Raw genomic sequence first — 21,066 nt, 5'->3', positions numbered from 1 at the left:
AAGTGGCATAAATGCATCAGATTGTAGGGAGGAATTCACAGAGAGGAGAGCAATTTTAGACAGGTGACCAGGGAAGGTTTCACTCAGGTATTTTTAAAATTAAAGATTAGAAAGAGGGACAGTATTGAGTCATATAGATTCCTGGGAAGGGAGTGGTCCAGGAAGAGGGTATAGCACAGGTAGAGGCACTGTGGCTGTGCTTTACTAGGATGACAGAGATGAGGTAAGAGGTGATGGGGTCCTGTTCAGTCTTTAGAACATTGTAACAACTTTGGGTTTTGCTCTGAATGAGAAGGGAAGATGTTGGGTGTGATCAGAGATATGATGTGATTTAAACAGTCATTCTGGTGCCTATATTGAGCTTGGATTATGGTGGGAAAGGTTGGAAGCAGGAGATTAGCTAGGACTCTATTGCATATCTAGAGAAGAAAAATCGTGGGAAGTAGTCTAACCCTACATGTATTTTTGAACATACAGCAGACAGGGTTAACTGACAATTTGGATGAAGGTTATGAGAGAAAGAGAAGATTTGGGGATGGCTCCACAGTTTTTGTCCTGAGCAACTGGATAAGTTGAGTTGCCACTTTCTGAGCTAGGGGTCCTGAGATGTGGATGGGTCCATGGGGAGAGAGATCAAGACTCAGTTTTGTGTATGTTAAAATCTGGAAGACATCTAAAAGCAGATGTCAAGTAGATAGTTGTATATGATTCTGGAGTTTAATAGAAAAGTCCAGGCTGCAGGTAAGAGGACAAACGACTGATCTCTGGGCACTCCCAACATTTAGACAAGAAAATAAAGCCACAGAGAGAGGAAGGTGTAGAGAGAATACATACTTCAAAAAAGAGAGTGGAGTCTTCTCAGTGTAGTACAATCCTAATAAGATTACATTTAATTAGCCTGAGTTTTCATCTTCTTTTCCTGTGCTACTCTTCTGAGTTAGTACAGTGGGAAGATGTTGGACAAGGAAAAAAAACAACAACCAAAAAACAGATTGCACAGCAATGGTGCGCTCTCTGTACATATATCATCAAAAATTAGATTTATTCACTGTGTTTCTGCTAGTTAGTTGGTCTGAAACTCAAAGTAGGCAAGTAAGATGACTAAGTGATTGTCTCCCTCTATGCTGTCAACAGTACACTTCCTTTCAGGTATCTAAGATATGATTGGAGCATGGATTTCACTAGGTTTTAGACTGGTTGGAGTTATTCAAATCTAACTAAATCTAAATTTAAGTTTCAGGTCTATGAAAGGGCCAGAATATTTAGCAACCTTGTAAATTAAATTCATCATGTAGATGGAAACTCTGCTGTTGTTATTTGCCAAGAATGTTCAAAATGATAATATTTAACATTTGTAGAGCACTTTCAAATTTAGAATGTTTCCAGCATCTACTTATTTGGCTTTTGCAAATGCCCAGCACAGAATGATTTTTCACTCTTTTGTAAGCCTTCTCTTTGTTAAGAGCTCCTGCCTGGTGTTCATGTGAAATGGCTTTAAGAATACTTACCATCTGGTTCTTCTACCTGGATATTCTGTAATCTGTCCATATGCATTTTTTTAATGTAGTGTCCAGATCTGTTGACAACATACCAGACATAGAAGCATGGTATAATAAGGCTTTAACTTACCTTGCCTAAGTCACATTTCTATTTTAGATAGTATTGTACTGTACTAATTTCTTTGAACAGCTGGATCAAACTGTTGACACATGATGCACTCATGGACATCTAAAAGTCCCCCCTTTTCTTGCAAATAATAGACTGTCAGATAGGGTCTTAAGCATTTAAGCTATTGATAATTTGAACCCAAGTGTAGGATTTTATATGAATGTCTATTAAATTTTATTCTGAGGCTTCAATCTATGATTCCAGTTTCACTTTTAATCTATTATTTTGCTTATCAAAGTAAAGTATGAATTTCAGGAAGGGTTATGTCCATCTAAATTTGAAAGGGACTCTAAGAACAATGACAGCTGGCTGTTGGCTGGGGGTTGCTTTTAGGTTCTAGAGGCTGACCTCAGTTCCTAGCCACGTGGCCTTTTCACAGCATGGCAGGAGAATCTCTCTACAGTTGGCTACGGTGGAGCCTTATATAAGGTAACGTAATCAAGGGAGTGATGATTCTAACATGTTTCAGGTCCCATCTACACTCAGTGGTCATGTACCCCAGGAGGTAGAAATCTCGGGGACAGCTTAGACTTCTGCCTGTTCTAATGGTTCCTAGGCAGTAATAAGTTTTCTGGAAAGACTGAGAGCAAAAGGCACGTAACAACTGTGTCTGCCCTCCCCCTGTTTTTTGAAGTTCAGAAAATAAGTTTTACTAGAAGCCCCACCCAGTTGACTTCCGCTTATATTTCATTAGCCACAACTACCCTTAGCACAAGGAAGCCAGGAAAATCAAATTTTGGTTACCTACAGACAATCAGGATTCTGTTAGAAAGGAAGAGGAAATGTTGCATATTATGTAAATAGAATAGCCAGGGCAGGAATGGAAATGCCAAATGGAGAAAACAAATCTTGTCTAGATTAGGAGAAATGGAAGTTAATGAAAAAAATCACAAAAAACCTCCCACACAGGATTAATCACTGTTAACATTATCATATTTCTTAACCACATCATATTATATGCAACTTTTAAATTTATCATGAGAACTTTTTCATGGTAAATTCTTTGTAAATATAATTTAATAACTGAATAATATTCCATCTTAAGAATATACCATAATAACTCTTATAATTAATCCCCAGTAATTAACCCTATCTTTGGGTAGCTTTAAACTTTCACTATTATAAATAATGTCATGATACATACTTTTACATAAAATAGTTTATACATTTAAGATTATTTTATTAGGCTTTATTCTTAGTAGAATTACTGGATCAAAGGGAATGGACATTTTTATGGTTCTTACTACATACATAACTTCCTATCTTCTTTCCAAAACGATGAGCTAACTTATACTTGCCAACAATGAATAGAAGTGTTTCTATGAAAACACTCTAAAATCCCAATTTCATCATCGTGTCAGTCTGTTTCTTATCTTTATATCAAAGAAAATTTTGCTAAGTATGCCTTTTTTGACTTCCTCCAAACTTCTGATAAAAAAATGAGGTTACTTCTTCATGAGGTCAGAGGTTTGAGCTATGTGCCAGTACCTTAGAAACTATTCTTGTTTAATGTAATTAAATAATTAGTAGTCCTCAGGCACCATGTGAGACAATTAAATTTACCCATTTTACTTTGGAGCCAACATATAGCCACCTTGTCCACAGGACATTATGGGGGCATTATACTAAACCTAAGATGCGAAAGGCAGTGTTCTGATCATTCAATCTGAAATCTTTCTTACAGGAAAAAACGAAGTTAGTTTGCTGTGTTAGCTCTGCCTTCTCTAGGTCATCTGTTTGCCTCACACCACATCATTCAAGCATTAGTCTTTCCCTTTGTGATAATACTTTGCTCTGAATAAACCCCAATACTGTCTTCTTCTGCCTTTAGCACGTTCTGCAGGCATGCCCTTAGACTTGGTTTGAGCTTCCTGACCCAATTTGGGTGAGTTCAGACCACCCTTGAATCTGTTCTGAGTTCACTTCCCTTCTCCTTCTAGCTTTTAGACATGTTATTTTTAAACCTGATCTTACCTGAGATATTCCTGTAGTCAAACTGTTTTCTTAAGCTCTCTTTCCTATTTCTTTTTCATTGGGTTACTCATGATTGTATAGTTAGAATTTCTGTTTTTGAGCTTCCTGTCCTTTTTTTCTAGATTCAATCTTATGGATAGTTTTTCATCTGTGAGGAAAACCTACATAACTTTCCATTCCTTCTTATATATTTCTATTTTACAGTTCATGAAGTATTTATAGATGTTCTCTTTCCTTCCTGTTGTATGGGTAAAATAAAGATATTAGGACTTCCTACACTATTCATGGTTCAAAATTAATCACTCTCATTTTCTTTGTTCTGCACCTTTGAATGTGAATATTAAAAAAATACATACTCCTTATGAAGAACTTTAACCAGAATTATAAAATAGAAGATTAAAATGATCTGTAATCAAACCACCAATTGATTTCACTTTTTAGCATTTTGTCTGTTTCCTTTCTAATCAGAAATGTGTACATATTAAAAAGAATTCCATCCTATTCCTTTTAAGCCATATTTATCCTTAAAGTGTCAACCCATAGAATTGGCTTATTAGCTACAGACCTATAGCTACATATACATAATGCCAGTGGGAGGAGGAAGAAAAAAAAATAAAAGGTACTCAGGTCAGCAAAAAGAGCTAAATTGTCTTCAGAATAATATTTTATGATGCAAGAAAGCATGTAATACATCTTAAGTAGTTCTCAGGAACAAAGTCAATATTTTTAAAGTTTACATTTGAACCAGAAACATCCTATATCTGGAAAAGTTATTGTCCTTTTGAATCTATTTAATTCAGTAGAATTCTATTAAAAAAATAGAAAATCAGAACTGAGGTTAAGTTTTAAGCTCTGAGAAGCCTCTTTTGTTCCCTTTTATTTCCAGAAAAAATTATTAAGCAACTACTTTATGCCTTTCTGAAGAGGTACTTCTTGTTAGGTCATTTATGGTTCAACTTTGCATTTCTCTTTTTGTATGTCCAATATAAGAGCCTCAATTGTCCACTTATTCTGCATATGTTGAAGTTATCAGATGCCACTAGATATATATCTGTTTGATAATGCACAACTTTGTGGAAAAATATTTTTCTATTCCTTTTATAAATCATTGCTTGTACCTGTCTAAAATGTTAATGCATATATCTGCATTGTTGTAGATGATTGCAAATGTCCATAAAACGATAATAGTAAATACCACTGAGGGTTTCCTGATTTTTGCAATGATTCCGCCCTGGCCAGTTTTCTGCTCTTACTCCCACCATTCCCCTTCAGCTCTCCCTAAAGGTTGTCCGAATGTAAGTTTCCATCTCCTACGTATTCTGTCTCTGAAATCACAGAAATTGGCCAATAGTGTCTACATGACCTAAATGGGGTCCCTTCTAGTATTGCTTCTCTCCTGGACTCAAGAGTTGCTTTAGTCTCAAGCTTGAACACGTGACTGAAGCCAAACTTATTAGCGTTCTTCCCCAGGATTCCTCCAACTGAGTTTGACGGTAGGAGGCCATTTCTCTTGGGTGGCAAAGCTGTGAGGATGTAAGCCCAGAGGCTGCTGGCAGCTATCTCCCTTTTTATATACAGAAAGCTGCTGGGCAGATAGAGAAAATGAACCTGACCTGATGGTGCTTCAGAGTCTAATTTCATTTCCTAGGTTCTTGGTGTGGCCTTAATCTTTTAGCAATTCTGTTACTACTGGGAGCTACCCTTCAGAGGACCTAGGCAATTCAATGAGTTTCTGATTTTTGCAATCAAAAACTTATGGCTAATCATGTAGATGGAGCATACTCGTTCTAGTAAATGACTAGTTAAATAAATGCCTCATATTTAAACTTTCAATGTGAGAAACCTTTCTTATTAAAAGAGCATTATTCTCAGGACTCTCATGAGTTTAACTACATTAGTCAAGAGCTGGAGATAGTCTCAAGAGTCACCTTCAGTCCTGTTTGGAAAAAGGCAGAGTATAAATTCTATCCTTCTGCTCCTGATGAAACTGAGTCAGAGAGAAGACTTGATCTGTTTATAATGACTGAGCTAATTTGTAGCAACATCAAGGCTAGGACTCAGGTCCCTTAATTCTCTGTGTAAAGCTGTCCTGAGTTTAAGGGAACTGCCCTATAATAGATTTCCCTATAATAGAGCAGCTTACAATGTGTGTTTTGTGATTTTTAATTGGTATTAGTCCATTTTTCTTTCCCTTTTACCAGCCAGTTCATTCATAAGTTACTTGTTGAGCACGTACATGCCAACAGGCCCTGTATCAACAGCTGGTAATATTCCAAGTGCATAAAAGTGCCACTGCTGATTTCAAGAATTTTACTGTCTGGTGAGAAGGTAAATTTCTAGAAATCATTGCCATCATGCATGATTAAAGTTACTATAGGAAATGGCTATGGAAGCACCTAAGAGAGCTTCCCAACCCTACCCAGCTCAGGTTGGGGTGGAGCATTGGTCGGAGAAGACTCGCCTGAGGGGATAATCTCAGGACCTTGTCATTACCAACCAGGCTCTTTGGTTACAACTTGGTTATGAGCATGATCTCACTCTGCTCTGTTAAAGTCATGTTAAAAAACAAAAGAAAACAAAACAAAAAAAACACATGTACTTCATTTCAGGCGAGGCTCAGAAAAATGGAAAAAGGCAAAAATGGAGGTAGCAGTACCTAGGTAAGGAGTAAAGAAATCCACAAGTATGAGACTAAATCAGTTAATAAGTGTCTCTCTCCACCCACCCCCACAACTGCCATCCACACCACTCCCATTTATCCTACCACTGCTCCGATCAAAAGTTGCCAAACTGTGCAAAGAGGAACACCAGCCCTGTGAGAAAGAGCATGAGATCAGTGTTCTGTGATCAGATAAGTTTATGAAACACTGCACACTCATTCTCTGCTTGGAGATGGGAGGGGGAAAGGGGAAGAGCTTGCTTCTCGCCAAGCCTCCCCACCCAACATGAACCTGCCTTTTCTTGACTCACGTGTTACTGTTGCAGGTCTTTCTCTTCTGCTCCCAGTTCTGCCCTGTTGCTTTGGTTTCCCTCATGTCCAACCCCCATGATGCTAAAGTTCCTCTCCATTTAATGCAAGAAGTTCCATCACGTACCGCATTCTGCGACTGTCTAGGATTCTGAGATAAAGAAACGTTTTGATAAAGAAACATCTTGAATTATTTTTAATTCAAGAAACATTTTGAATTATTTTTAACTGTGATAAAGAAACATTTTGAATTATTTTTAACTTAACATTCCTAAAATTATTTAACCATAGAAGCTTTTCTTTTTTTCCTGTACTACCTTATGAAACTTCAGAACCTGCTATGAGATATCGTACTCTAACAAAGAAGGATGTTTGTCCCTCCAAACATTCCCATATAAAATTTTAATAATATGCAATGTTGTTTTATTTCCTGAGTGTTGTATTTTCTTTTCAGGGCCTATCGTATGCCTACACTATTGCTGAGTGCTTTTAAATATCTCATCTCATTTTATACACATTCACAACAACCTTGTGAAGTTGGCATTATTTTTATCACAGATTATAGGTAAAGAAACTGAGGCTCAGAGAGAGGTTATGGTGACTTCCCTGAGGTTACCCAGTTAGGACTGGCAGAGCTAGGATAGTTCTGAGTCTTTCTATTGCACCTTTCCTCTTCAATAAAGAAATATACAAACAGTAAAATTTCATATTGACTAACAGATTCTAAAACTGGGGAATGAACCTGAGTTTCATCCAAAAATTCAAAGCAGGATTCAAATGAAATCCCAGTGAATCAGGTAGATGTCAGCAGCTGAATACCTCCAAGTGAGATGTGTTTGCTCTGGATGGGCAGAAGGCCTGAGATAGAGATGGAGTAAGAATACCCCAAGCAACGCACATTGAGGGGATGGCCTGAGGCTTAGTTCGGCTGGAACCTAGCCAAGTAAGGACAGCCAATGGAGATGAGGGAGGAGAGTTAAGTTGTGGCCGTGCTGGTTGGCCCTCAGTGTAGTGGTCTGCATTGATTCTGAGTAGGCAAGGTGAGGCAGCAAAGTTTTTTGAGCTGGGAGTGGGGATGAGGTATGGCCATCACTACACTTTAATGAGAGTAGTCAAGAGACAGTTTGGCAGGAATATGGAGGACTATTGCCATGGGAAGAAAATGGAAGCATGTGATCAGAGAAGAGATCACACAGGGCCTGACTCAAGGTGAAATGTCAGAGTGATTGTGAGAAAGGAGGATATCACCATCATCATCTTGAAGCAGAGGTGGAAAAGGTCTGAGCTAATAAGATAATCACAGCATGGCTGACTCCACAGTGTATGAAAACACAGAGTGTAAAGACTTTGATGAAAAGTGCCTGGTCCAGGGAAAGTGCTCAATGATTATTTGCTGAATAATGAATTATTTCATTTAGTTACATGATATTTCAATATTACATGATAGGAACTTCAGATTGATGTATCTCCTCTTTTTTTTCCTATTACAAGTTTGTAGAATGAAGAAAAGTATAGTGTTATTCCATATCAGGGAGAAGAAAATTATTTACCACGTGCTAACTACTGCTTCAGGGAGGTTGCCCAGGCTAAGAATGACTTGATATGTGACTGTGGAATTTAAGAGTTAGACAACAGGTGTTAGTAGGGAGGAGAAGACATAGATTCTAGGGTTGGGGCCAGAGTTCTGGTAGCTAGCTAGCATCATGACATTCTAAATACAAAAAGGTGATTAAAAGATGAATTTGTTTAGTTTTATCAACACATTCAATTTTACTCATAGTTCTTGTTTCTGTATGTTTGCACCCAAGATATCATTATAATGGTGGCAGAATGTTGCCTACCATATCAGTAAACAAAGGATGTTGCAGCCATCAAACCATCACATTACAGCTGCCCGGACGGTGAGCCCTGAGGGACTTCAGGATAGAAAAAGGACACCCCCCATCTAGCAGTCAGACACTGCAGCCGCCCCTGACTGTCCACCCTGAGGAGACTCAGGATGAGAAAGCACAGGATACTGGCCCCAGATAGCTGAGATGCATATCAAAGGAATGATTTCAGTGAGCCCAGACCCTTGCATCTTCCCATACATAGAAAAATGCTGAACTCCTTACCTTGAGATATCTGGTTTTCTTTAACTAACAGTAATCTTTTGATGGTCTGACTACTTGATCTTTGTTGCAAAAATTCCCATGTATCCAGGCTCCTCCTTTACCTCTTCAGAACAGTGCCTCTGAGCTATCCAAGAGGCTGTGTCCCAGGCTTAAGTTTTGTCCACAAATACAACATAATTCTCAACTTTTTGGTCAACAGTACTATCTGGAAAAGCAATGATTTCAAACTCTCTACTAAAAAGTTAGTTGAGGGCTTGGAAAAAGGATCATATATAAAGAAAAAAAACCAACGAAGTCGTTAAGCTAGAATTGACCTTTCATTCAGTTTCATAAAGTTCTTAAGAGGAAAAGATGATATTAAAATAATTATGTATAATATAATCATAAAAATACATAATGTTACTCAGCTTCTACTTTTGCCCCAAATGAGATATTTCTAATCTTGGTAATTCTGTCAAGTGGGTGTTATTCTCCCTAAATTGTAGGTGAGGCCCAGAAAAATTAAGCATTTGTCTAAGTTCATCTAATTATTAAAAAGCACAGGTCACCTAAAATCATTTTTGAAGCAACAAGATATGAAGAATTATTTTTAAAAGAGTGAAATCAATACTCCAACATAGGTCCACTCAATTGCAAAGCCTTTAGCAGTTCAGCTCAATTTTTATAAACTGGTTCAGTCAGTCTTCCTTCGTTTTACCTAAAAAGAATGGTGTCAAATCATAGCTAGAAAACAAGATAAGAACAGGCAGTTTGACTTGTGAAGTAAATTCTGTTGTGAATATGTTTTCCATTTCACTCCCTACAGAAATCACCCACATCTGAAATTATTATTATTATCATTATTATTATTATTATTATTTTTTTTTTTTTTTGCAGTACGCAGGCCTCTCACTGTTGTGGCCTCTCCCGTTGTGGAGCACAGGCTCCAGACGTGCAAGCCCAGCGGCCATGGCTCACGGGCCCAGCTGCTCCGCGGCATGTGGGATCCTCCCGGACCGGGGCACAAACCCGTGTCCCCTGCATCGGCAGGCGGACTCCCAGCCACTGCACCACCAGGGAAGCCCTGAAATTATTTTTAGGTTGAAACCTGAACTTGTTACTCTTCTGAGGGCCTCATTGATTGGTTCATCCATCCATTCATTCATTCATTTGTTCATTTGTTCATTCATTTACCCAGTATATTCCAGGTGCCTACTGCATGCAGGCACTGCGCTAGACACTAGGCCACAGCAGTAAGACCCCCAGTAGCCCCCTGTGCTGTGAAGATACAGACAAACAAGCTGTTACATATTGACCAGTGATAGATTCCCGAATAGAGTGGTGCTTTTGTCGCAGTCTGGGGGAGTTAGAGGCAACTTCTTATGGAGGTGATCACTGAAGAATGACATAAAGGGAGAAGGTGAAGAGAAGCAGACACAAGAAGGGAGCATGTATTCATCTGAGGATGTATATGTAATGTCTAGGTGCTTCATCTGTGTGTAACATTTAATTCTAACACATACCCTGTGAAGTGTAGTTGTCATTAACCTCATTTTACAGATTAAGCAGGTTAAGTCTCAGGATTTGGACTTGCCCTTGGTCCTGCAGTAAGTGGCAACCGAGTTTCAAAGCTTGACTCCAAAGCTCATTCTCTTTCCATTACTTCCTGGGACAGCAATGTTCTAGTCTCAGTTCTTGGATTTGGCACGTAGAGGTGTCAGAATGAAAACATTTATCACAGTAGAAATGAATTGTAAAGCATACTTCTTCTCATAGTTAGCATTCTATAAATATGACTTTGAATTAAGTCCAGCCATTACTGTGGCTAAGTAACTTATCCTATATGTGTTTCAGTTTTCTCATCTGTAAAATAGGTTAATAGTATACCCACCTCCCATGGTGTACTAAGGTTAATGAGATTATTTATATATGAAGTGTACATGCATAGGACCTGAGTGAAATTTCCATGGTAAGTGTACAGTAAATGTCAGCAATTATTACTATTAACATTTTGTGTCTAGTGGGCCATTTATCTTCTCAAACTGATGAGTGAGAAAGTATTTTGACTGAAGGCTTTTGTCTTTATTAATAGGGTTTATTAAATCAGGCTAAATGATAGTTTTTATGCTTATGTTTATTCTTAACTCTCTTTTTGAGATGAGACTTCAGTCTTCATTTCTTCAGCAAACATTTATAGAGAGGAGTATGACACAGTAGGATAAGACCAGGGGCTCTGGGCTTGAGTCTTGCTTTGTCATTTAAGAGTTCTGGAACTTTCCGGGGTCATAGTAGTGGCTGAGCATGGGCTAGAGAATCAGGTTCCAAAAGTTTGACTTGCTGGCTGTGTAGCCCTGGGAAAAAATTTTAACCTTTCTATACCTCAGTTTCTTCACCTGAGTTTTCATGAGGATTGACTTAGTTAATACAGTTAAAGTACTTAAAAGGTACCTGGCCTATAAAAAGTTATCAACAGGTATCAGCTAATTTTGGTAACATTGTTTAGAGTTCTCTTATTACACTAGGCTCTGTACTGGGAACCAGGAACACCAACATAATGACAACAGGCAGTTATGAGTCAATGGTAAGTGCCAGGTGGGTACAAAGTGCCAGGGAGCACTGAAGATACATTTCCAAGTGCTGAGAGATGGCTACTCAGAAGAGATAATGTTTCTAGAAGCAAAGCATCGTGCAAGCAGCAAGAACTAAGAGGTAGCCTATGTGATGCTAGGCAAGTCACTTTCCTTCTCTGTTGCCTTAATTTCCTGATGCATCAAAGATAGCAGGTTGAATTAGTAATGTCTAATTTCCCTCGCTCTTTAATATTGGGTGGTTCTCTCTAAGTTTGGAGAAGCTCTACGGCTGAAGTGGGGTTCCAGATGCTGCTAGAGTGGTGAGGAGGAGATAAGGGAAGAGAGGTTTAAGGTAGGTGGCCCTGGGACTGTAGAGAAGAGGGGGAAAAGAGGGTGTGAGATGGACTTTGACATCTAGTGTGTAAAGGACAGGGGCTGAGCTAGGGCGATGGTGGGGATGGGGGAGGCATTGTCAGAGCGACACAGTCTTTGGAGTTGATTTTGTGAACTTTCCTCTTCCTTCCCATATCTCCATGCTGACAATGGGACTCTATCCTGCATTGAAATCAGAGACAATATGGCTCCATCTGTCCTTCCTAGTGCCCATTAGATAGACTGAAGTCTGGTAGCTTTCAGATAATAGGACAGGATTAGGACCTGGTTTGTCTGAATCACACTCTCCATGTCTGTCTTCCTTTCATGGAGAAGTGTGACAAAGTGCAAAGCCATGGGCTCTGGATTTAGGTAGACCTTCGCTTGGGCACTTACCAACTGTTGGCCAGAGACTCTAAGACATCAGCAAGGAGAAGAAGAAGAGAAAATATAGAACCTTTGAGGATTGGATTGGGAGCCCTATTTTTCCCCTGACTCTCGCTGAGACCTTGAGTCTGTCATTAGCTTCTCTGAACCTCACTTTCCTGTTCTGTCAAATAAGGGCAGTACCTCCCACCTTGGCTTTATTTTGAAGATTAAATGAAGTGCCAACTTCTGAGAACAATGTCTGAGATATAGGACTCAGTTTGGAGGAGCCCCAGTAGAAGCTCATGATTGCCAATGGGAGGAAGCAGTTACCCAAAGGAAAGGAGGAGTGATATGGGGGATACGGGAGGAAAAAAAGTACCATACAGACAAAAATAAAGGTGTTCACTGTGCTTGCCCCACATTAGACTTGAACTACAGTAAATGAGAGCTAGCAAAAGGTTTGGCACTTATGTGCTCCATAAACGAGTGCTGAATCTTCTTAGAGAAAGTATTTTCAAAACACCTGTTCTGTGTGAGACTTCTTACACCGGTGTTATTATCTAGTGGGCCACCTTCTCTAATTAAAATTTCACAGCGCTGAAGAATTTAGTGCCCTAACCTCAGAGCTTCTGGTACACTTGGTGTTATGTTGGAGGTTGATGTCTTTGGAAAGATTACAGGAGGATGAATGCTCTGCCAGCTTCTAACTAGGCAGATGTGAAGGTTTTCTGCTAGGATGTTTTTGCTGTCTGGCACCAGGGGTCAGAGATTAAATAATTTGCCACCAGACAGATGTCCTGAAGAGCTAATTAAAAAACTGACACGTACACAAGACCTCAGATAGATTTATATGCCTTCTTCTCTGGGAAGATCAGAATCACCACAGCTTAAAATCACTGTATTAAATGTTATTTCCGGAGAGTTCACAATTGAAACAAAAAGGAGCATCTTTCAAGGCATTCTTAATTATATGAGTGTGTCTCAAATCTGGATGCACATTTTAAAAAAATTTTATTGGAGTATAGTTGATTTAAAATGTTCTGTTAGTTTCTGCTGTACAGCACGGTGAATCAGTTATACATATACACATACTCACTCTTCTTTAGACATTTTCCATATAGGTCATAGTATTGAGTAGAGTTCCCTGTGCTATACAGTAGGTCCTTAATAGCTATCTATGTTATATACAGTAGTGTGTATATGTCAATCCCAATCTCCCAATTTATCCCTCGGCACCCCTTTCCCCCCTGGTAACCATAAGATTGTTTTCTACATCTGTGACTCTATTCCTGTTTTGTAAATAAGTTCATTTGTACCATTTTTTTAGATTCCACATATAGGTGATATCATATGATATTTGTCTTTCTCTGTCTGACTTGCTTCACTCAGTATGACAATCTCTAGGTCCATCCATGTTGCTGCAAATGGCATTATTTCATTCTTTTTATTGGATGTACGTTTTAAAGAAGTGGAAGATCTTTTAAAAAATGCTTATGCTGGGCCTCATCCAAGACCAATGTCTGGGATGAGGGTCCTGGTAGTAGATTTTTTTGAACTCTCCAAGTGACTTGAATATGCAGCCAGGACTGAGAACTACTGATTTAGAAATAAAACTATTTTAATATCTGTTTTGATCCTTGGAGGTATGGTCATGTAAGGTATGGGAGCAGAATAGAAAGTGCAGTTAGGGCGCTCTTGGTTGGAATGACAGATTGACCAAGATCTTGTTCCGCTCTGGTTAAGTTACTCAACCTTGTTAAAGGTTAAAGTTTCCTTACCTTTAAAATATAGCTGTTAGTTCTTAAATAGATTTTCGTGAGGATTGGATGTGAACAATATCTCATAAGTAAAGCACCTGCTATATGCCCAGCTGGGAGTAGGCACAATAATACTCTGGTAGTTACTACCATTTGTTTTTACTAAAATGCTTTGTTAGGCATTTTAAGCTTATTTCTCAGGCATGCTTACTGATATAAATTAAAAGATTCAGAGCAGAGACATAAAGATGAGCACACATCAACCTAAAGTAGTCAGCACAATAGACCATCTTGTCATATTGCAAATATGTAAATAAATCACAGTCAGATCAGTCTAAGTGTACGTGTCTTGAAAGCCATAGGATGTATGATTTACCTTTACAGCAAAAGATGCTCCTGGAGGTGTTGTTATAGCTCTCTAGAATAAACATCAATAAAAATACCCAGGTCGTATTTTGCACTTGTACCAGCAGCTCTGCTTCTTAACAGTCACCTAGAAAATATGGGCTTGGCTGTGTCTGCTTGGCTGCCAAGTAGGACAATCAATTATATTGGAATCTAATTGCCCAAAAGGTCCAAACCTATAGTTTTATCAGGCAGGGTTTGATTATTCATGCTCACTTTGCACAGAAGGGGAGAGGGACGTTAGTTCTGTTATTAATAGTTATTGCTATTCCTTCTCCTAGCCTAAGTCTTGGCTGTGACTTCAGCGGTGTACGGAAAGACAGAAGGGCCAGCAATGCACAGTAGCCTTGCCTGAGGCCCTGACTGCAACTTCTTACCCTTTTTTTTTTTTTTTTTTTTTTTTGCGGTACGTGGGCCTCTCACTGTTGTGGCCTCTCCTGTTGCGGAGCACAGGCTCCGGACGTGCAGGCTCAGCGGCCATGGCTCACGGGCCCAGCCGCTCCGCAGTATGTGGGATCTTCCCGGACCGGGGCACGAACCCGTGTCCCCCGCATTGCAGGCGGACTCTCAACCACTGCGCCACCAGGGAAGCCCTTTCTTACCCTTTTAATTCTGGAAACACACACACCCTGCCCATGCTGTGTTCCTTTATTTATTTGGGGGAAATATTTAGGGGGACTTGAGATAAGGGGCTCCAAGCATGTGCCCTAAACACTATACATCTTGCCTTTTTGTAGTGAGTATATAGTAAAGGTCACAGCAAATATTAGTGTTTACTGTTCTCCCTGGCCTCACACCTCGCCCTGCCACTTACCAGTGTGTGTCTTGGGACCAGCCACTTATGCCTACTCAATATGTTTCTTCAGCTGCAAAGTGAAGGAATAGAATACACACATTATCATGCTCTCCTGACAATTAAATGAGGAGAATATGTGGATAACATTTATTGAATGTATGCCCTATCCCCTTCACTGTTCTAAGTGTCTCACATGTTCTAAATATTAACATGTATTAACTTTAAATGGCCTATAAAGTAGATCTCTTGATTCCCTTTTTACAGAGGAGGAAATTAAGGTGTGGAGTGGAGTGGTTGAAACAGTTTTCCCAAGGTCACACAAGCAGAAAGTGGGAGCTGAGATTAGAGTTTGGCTTCAGACCTGTCCTCTAGACACTATACATTGTACCCTTTTGTGGAAAGCATGTGATCAGTATAAGTACTTGCTCCTCTTCCTGCCTTCCTCTTGAAGGTTCCAATCTGAAATAGGTATACCATGGCAACCAGCACCACGGTGCACATGATAGGTATTTCCTAAGTGCTCACTGAAAGATTAAGTAATTAAAAAGAGTGCTAAGGGTCCATATAGTTTTGTCTAGTATCAGATTGTGTTTATTGACACTTCAGTTGCAAAAAAGCCTCAGTGACTCTATCTGGCCAACTTAGCATTGAAGGCTCTACAGTAACCTGGCTCCAGGTGCCCTTTCCAACCTTATACCTCTGCTGTTTACCTTGCTAGTATAAGCTCAGTCAAGGACAGAGCTTATTTTAACCTCTTTATCTTTGTATGCCTCATACTTAGTGGGACTCTAAATAATATTAATTGAATGACTGTGACTCAGTCATCATGGACTGCTACCCTGTTCCTATATAAAATCTAAAAGCAGGTACAGCCACTCTTTGGTTCTGATGGTTTCCTTGGTCCAGAACCGCATCCTGCATAATCTCCTGCCTTAGTCCTAACACCAGCCAGCCTTTACGCAGTGGGTTTAAGGTCACAATTTCACCAGCATCATCTTATCTTTTACTAAAATGTTCCTGCTAGGCTGCCACTAATTGGGCTTAGGTTTTCGTTGTTTTTCTCATAATGATAATGGATTTTCATTCATTTGTCCACACTTCACCCTCTTTGTTAGTAGATTTTGCCAATTTGTACATTAATGAAAGAAAACCCTATTTAACTATGATGTTAATATTTGAGTGGAGGTATTAAATATACTACTGTCAAATCTAACTGGTATGTGAAGGAAGGCCCTTTTTGATGCTTAAAACTTGCTTTATGAAAGAAAAGGGGACTAAGATTGATTTTGCACCCACTGGGCCTAACCCTGTAGTAAGAACTTTTATTTGTTATTGCACTTGATTTTCAAAACAGTCTTGAAAAGGAATATAGCTTGGTAAGAGCCAGGCTTTGATGTCAGAAACACCTGGGTGTGAGTTCTGGCCCTCAAACCCATCTGCTGCATGCTTTTGTGGCGGAAGTCTCTTAATCTCTCTAAACTTAAGTTTTCTTACCTGTAAACAGCTACGATGATATCCTGTGTTTGGTATTTGGGGTGGGATATTGTTGCTCGTTCCCCAACACACAAGCAATAGCCAAAAGAGAATCAAAGTATATGTTTATTAATGGCTAGGAAAGCACCTTCAGACCACCCAAATGTAGAGCTTCTTTAGTGAGATGTGCTGGCCCTAGAGGCCAAGGCCTGGGAGGCTAAGTGAGGCTACACTTCCCCACTTTCCTTGAATAAGAGGCAGTGGAGGACCATGGGCCAGGCTTCTAACGGATCACGTAAACAAGTGGCTGGACCCGAGAGCCAAGCATTGACCTGGGTCTGTCCCAAAGATCCAGACTCTGCCTACGTCAGATTACTTCCTGGGAGCAGGTAGTTTAAATGTGACCCCTGGGCCTGATACTAGGAAGAAGAAGAGTGACAGAAGGCATGGTGAGCATGAGCAATGGGAAGAGGGCAGAAGGATGGCTGCTCTCTATGGACTGGTTTCCATGGCATAAGGCAGATACTTCAGCTGAAGGGAGAGAGGTCACGCTCACCTCTACCCCAACAATAACAACAGAATAAATAAGAACAAAAAACTAATCCTTGTCTTATAGGGCTTTAAATGGGTTTAAATAAGATTATGTATATGAAGTGCCCAGCACTGTGAAAGCACCAATAACCCCTGCATCCCATAAAGAAAAGCAATTTTTTATTAGATAACTATTCTCATCGAGAACGTCATATAGATCAGGAAAGGGAAGCTCAGAGATGTGAATTCTGGTCTGGTATAAAAACGAGTAACAACAACATCACAAACAAACAAAAAAGCAACCAGAACTTCACCTTGTTTTAGATTTAGAAACCCTCAGAGGAATCTTTATTAAGGCTCTGTAAATGGGAGAGGTTTGTTGTTTCTGGAACTTGAAAAGTTACCTTAAGCTTTCGTAGCAAGTGAGCTCAGGGTTGGGCTTGAATGATCTGAAATGTGCTAATGAATATTTACACCTAATTGCATTAGCCATAGATACCATTTGGAAAACATCACTACCTCTTACATTTTCCATGTAATATGATTTCATGCAATACATTTTCCATGTAATATGACTTCATGCAATGATCTCAAAATATATCAGCAACGCTGACATACATACAAAAATTAGGTATAAGTAGTTATACTTCAGATTGGACAACAAGGCCTTGGAGCAAAACAATTTGACAAAAATGTCCTTCTCTCTTTCCATTGAATATAAGGAGACACATCAGAGAAATTCTACAAATTGTGATAAAGACAGTCAAATCTGAATTTACAAGAGATCAAGGTTTTTTGTTTAGTATATTAGTAGCAAATATTCTGTATTTCTGTTTTCTGACTAGCAGAGAAAAGGCAACTTAACCTATAGTTACTGAATAAACTATATATATTATATATATATATATATATAATATATATATAGGTATATATATATATATATTTGACCCAGTAATCTCATTCTTTTCCTATAACGCTATTGAGATGTAATTCACATGCCGTATAATTCACCCCTTTAAGGTGTAAATTCCAGTGGTTTTTAGTATATCCAGAGTTGTGCAAGCATCACCACAACCAATTTTAGAACATTTTCATCACTCCAAAAAGAAACGCCACCCACCCTGCATCCACTAGCAATCATTCCAATTCTCTACAATCACTCTCCCCACCCGGCCCTAGCCAACCACCAACAATCTGTTTTCTGTCTCCTTGGATTTGCCTATTTTGGACATTTCATGTAAATGAATCGTACAATATGTGGTCCTTCGTGACTGGCTTCTTTCACTTAGCATGATGTTTTCAAGGTTCATCCATGTTCTGCTATTGCATAATATTCCATGTTGTGTGTATTCCATTCCTGTTCATAAGTGTCCTCAGGTTTTCCAGTTTTTCTCTTTTCTTTCTCTTCTTTTTTCTTTTTTATTGGTTATGAAAATTTCTACAATAAACATTCTTGTACATCTTTCCTGAGGCACAAATGCTTTTATTGCCATGGAATGGATTCCCAAGAATGAAACAATATATTTTAGATTCAAAGGTTTGCTCCATATTTTCTCCAAGTTGAAGTTTATTTCATTCTTGAAACTAGATTGATATGTCTGATTTCATATTTTTCTTTGAAGAGTTATGTCCACCTGGATTGTCTAAGTAATGTCACCGTAATGAACAACCCCAAATCTCAGTGGCTTAAAGTCATAATTCTCATTCATCCTTCATGAATCACCATAGGATACTTGGTTCTTTTTGAACCTCATTCATAGACTTAGGCCAAGAGAATTTCCATCTCTGTGCTTTCCATGATTGCAGAAGCAGAGAGAAAAGAACATGGTGAACTGAGCATTGTCTCTTATTGCTTCTACACGAAAGTGAAAGTGAGACACATCATTTATCCTCCCGTTTCATTGTCCCATGAAAGTCACGTGTCCATGCCTAACTTCAAAGAGGTCAGAGCAGGGCACTCCTACCATTTGACTGGAAGGCAGAGAGCCAGAAGTACTTGTGAAACCACTAATGACTGCTTCAAGAGGTGTCTTATTATTCCTATTTCATATCAAGGTCACAAAGGTAGTATGTGGCAGAGTGCAATTATGAACCTAATTTAGATTGAAGACTTACTGTGTCTTCTACAATATTATGCTATAATGTAAGAGTACATAAAAATAAGAAAATTGCCCTCTAATTTAAATTCAGTCTATTAAGTGAACCCACCAAACACTATTCCTCCTAAGTGACAAAACAAATACATATTTTACTTTTGTGAAGGACTAAAGAGTAAAGTTCTTAGAGGTAATAAATGAGAGTGAAGGGAATAGAAAGAGGATGCATGGAAAGGGTTTAGGAAGAGATATTTAAATACTGCCCTTTTGTCTCATATACATCTCTGCCATAGCATCATTGTAGAATATTGAATAAGAGCTGTTTTCTCCCCTTAGGAAAATATCAACATTGATGAAGCTTCCAGATGCCTGGTGAAACATATACTTGCGAACGAGTGTGACCTGATGGAATCCATTCAGCCTGACATCGTGAAGCCCCATCTCACATCTCCCAGGGTTGTCAGCTGCTCCAGCTGTGCTAAATCTTAGTCGGCTCCTGTGCTGGCATATGATGAAAGTGATCCAATCATCTCATGAATTGTGTCTCAGTTCCTACCATTTTGGGCAAATATCAGGATAGGGATACACCTGGGGCAAGCCAAAGATCTATGCCTGTATCTTTCCTCTAAGAGAAATAGCAAATGTTCTTTTCATGTTTTTCTCAGCATCAGCACAGTGTTTACAAGCTTCTAAAATATTTAGTGTGTTACAAAATTCTGTCTTGTAGCTGACCATAATTGTGCAGGGCCAGAGTCGGCCCGGTTATTTGCTTCTTTGAGTCAACCAAGGCCTCAGGTCTGAAAGAGAAGGGGGAGAAGAACAGGCTAGCTGTCAAGTTAAGCATTGGCTTTCACTTTGCCCCCTGGTGTCTTTATTCAGATTTCAGTACATCCTCTGCTGGTCTGACAGGCCTACTAAGTAGAAACAGTATTTTCTCCAGAGATGACCTCCATTCTCAACAGACCTAAAGTTGTCTCTGATTTAGCTCTTCAGAGTCATGTACACAGGCCTCCTGTGCTTTTGTTGCTTTTATTGTCCCTTGCCATGCCCTGCATGTTGGTTTAACTGAAAACTTTATGAAAAGGCTGCCCCTGGTATGTGCCTTTCTTTTAGCTTTCTCTGACTCAAGCTGTGGGACTCTTCTGTGCGTGTAATACATATTATATATATTTTCACAAGTGAAAATAAAACATTAAAAGATGCTGTTTCCTTATTTCTGCCAGTGCTTTAAGTTTCTTAGTATTCTAAACTTTTTTGTTGACTGTGTGTCCATAGTTCTCAAGACCTATTTCTAAAATTTAATTTCAAAAAAGTGATGTGAAATATGCACTCAAAGGAATGGTACTATTAAAACAGAGATGAGGGCTTCCCTGGTGGCGCAGTGGTTGAGAGTCCACCTGCCGATGCAGGGGACACTGGTTCGTGCCCCGGTCTGGGAAGATCCCACATGCCACGGAGCAGCTGGGCCCGTGAGCCATGGCCACTGAACATGCGCGTCCGGAGCCTGTGCTCCGCAACGGGAGAGGCCACAACAGTGAGAGGGCCGCGTACCGAAAAAAAAAAAAAAAACAGAGATGAATCCAAAGCATCTATATCTAAAGTTCACATTGGCATTTAGGTCAGGAAAGCAAGCAGTACATATACACATTTTTGGTTAAGCAGAGGAATATATCCTCATATAGTCTGGTCAGGAAAAGTGCCAAGCTAATCAACATATAGAGAAACAACTAAACTATGCATGGTGATATCTTGCTTTGCACAATGGCTGTGGTGCAGGTATGCTGCAGGTAGCTACTACTGTTTAAAGGCACTATTTTTCATTAATATTCATAATGCACTCACAGGAGCTTTGTAACTGATGTTTTTGGGTGTCCTCTCCATATTATCTTGGCAGTCATTGTTTCCATAAGTACCAACCACACAACTTCCCATTATTTGTCTTTGTTACCCTTTCCCTAAGGGCATTCTCTGGCCTCTGGAGCACATGAGGCAGG

At 39.3% G+C, this 21,066-nt stretch overlaps 1 protein-coding gene across 1 annotated transcript in view; it reads left to right on the top strand.

The window, feature by feature from the left end:
• The window catches only part of RAB38 (RAB38, member RAS oncogene family), a 63,251-nt gene extending 42,966 nt beyond the window's left edge, over window positions 1-20,285 (top strand). Inside the window, exon 3 of the mRNA XM_081238874.1 lies at window positions 19,409-20,285. Coding sequence (XP_081095000.1) covers window positions 19,409-19,561 — 153 coding nt within the window. The 3' untranslated portion in view covers window positions 19,562-20,285. The remainder of the gene's footprint in view (window positions 1-19,408) is intronic.
• Window positions 20,286-21,066: the final 781 nt, after the last annotated feature.

The sequence above is a fragment of the Mesoplodon bidens genome, assembly GCF_964165515.1.
Source record: "Mesoplodon bidens genome assembly, chromosome: 7".
Taxonomy (NCBI): Eukaryota; Metazoa; Chordata; class Mammalia; order Artiodactyla; family Ziphiidae; genus Mesoplodon; species Mesoplodon bidens.
Note: the sequence above shows the minus strand (reverse complement) of the source record. Positions and strands in the feature narration are given on the sequence as shown.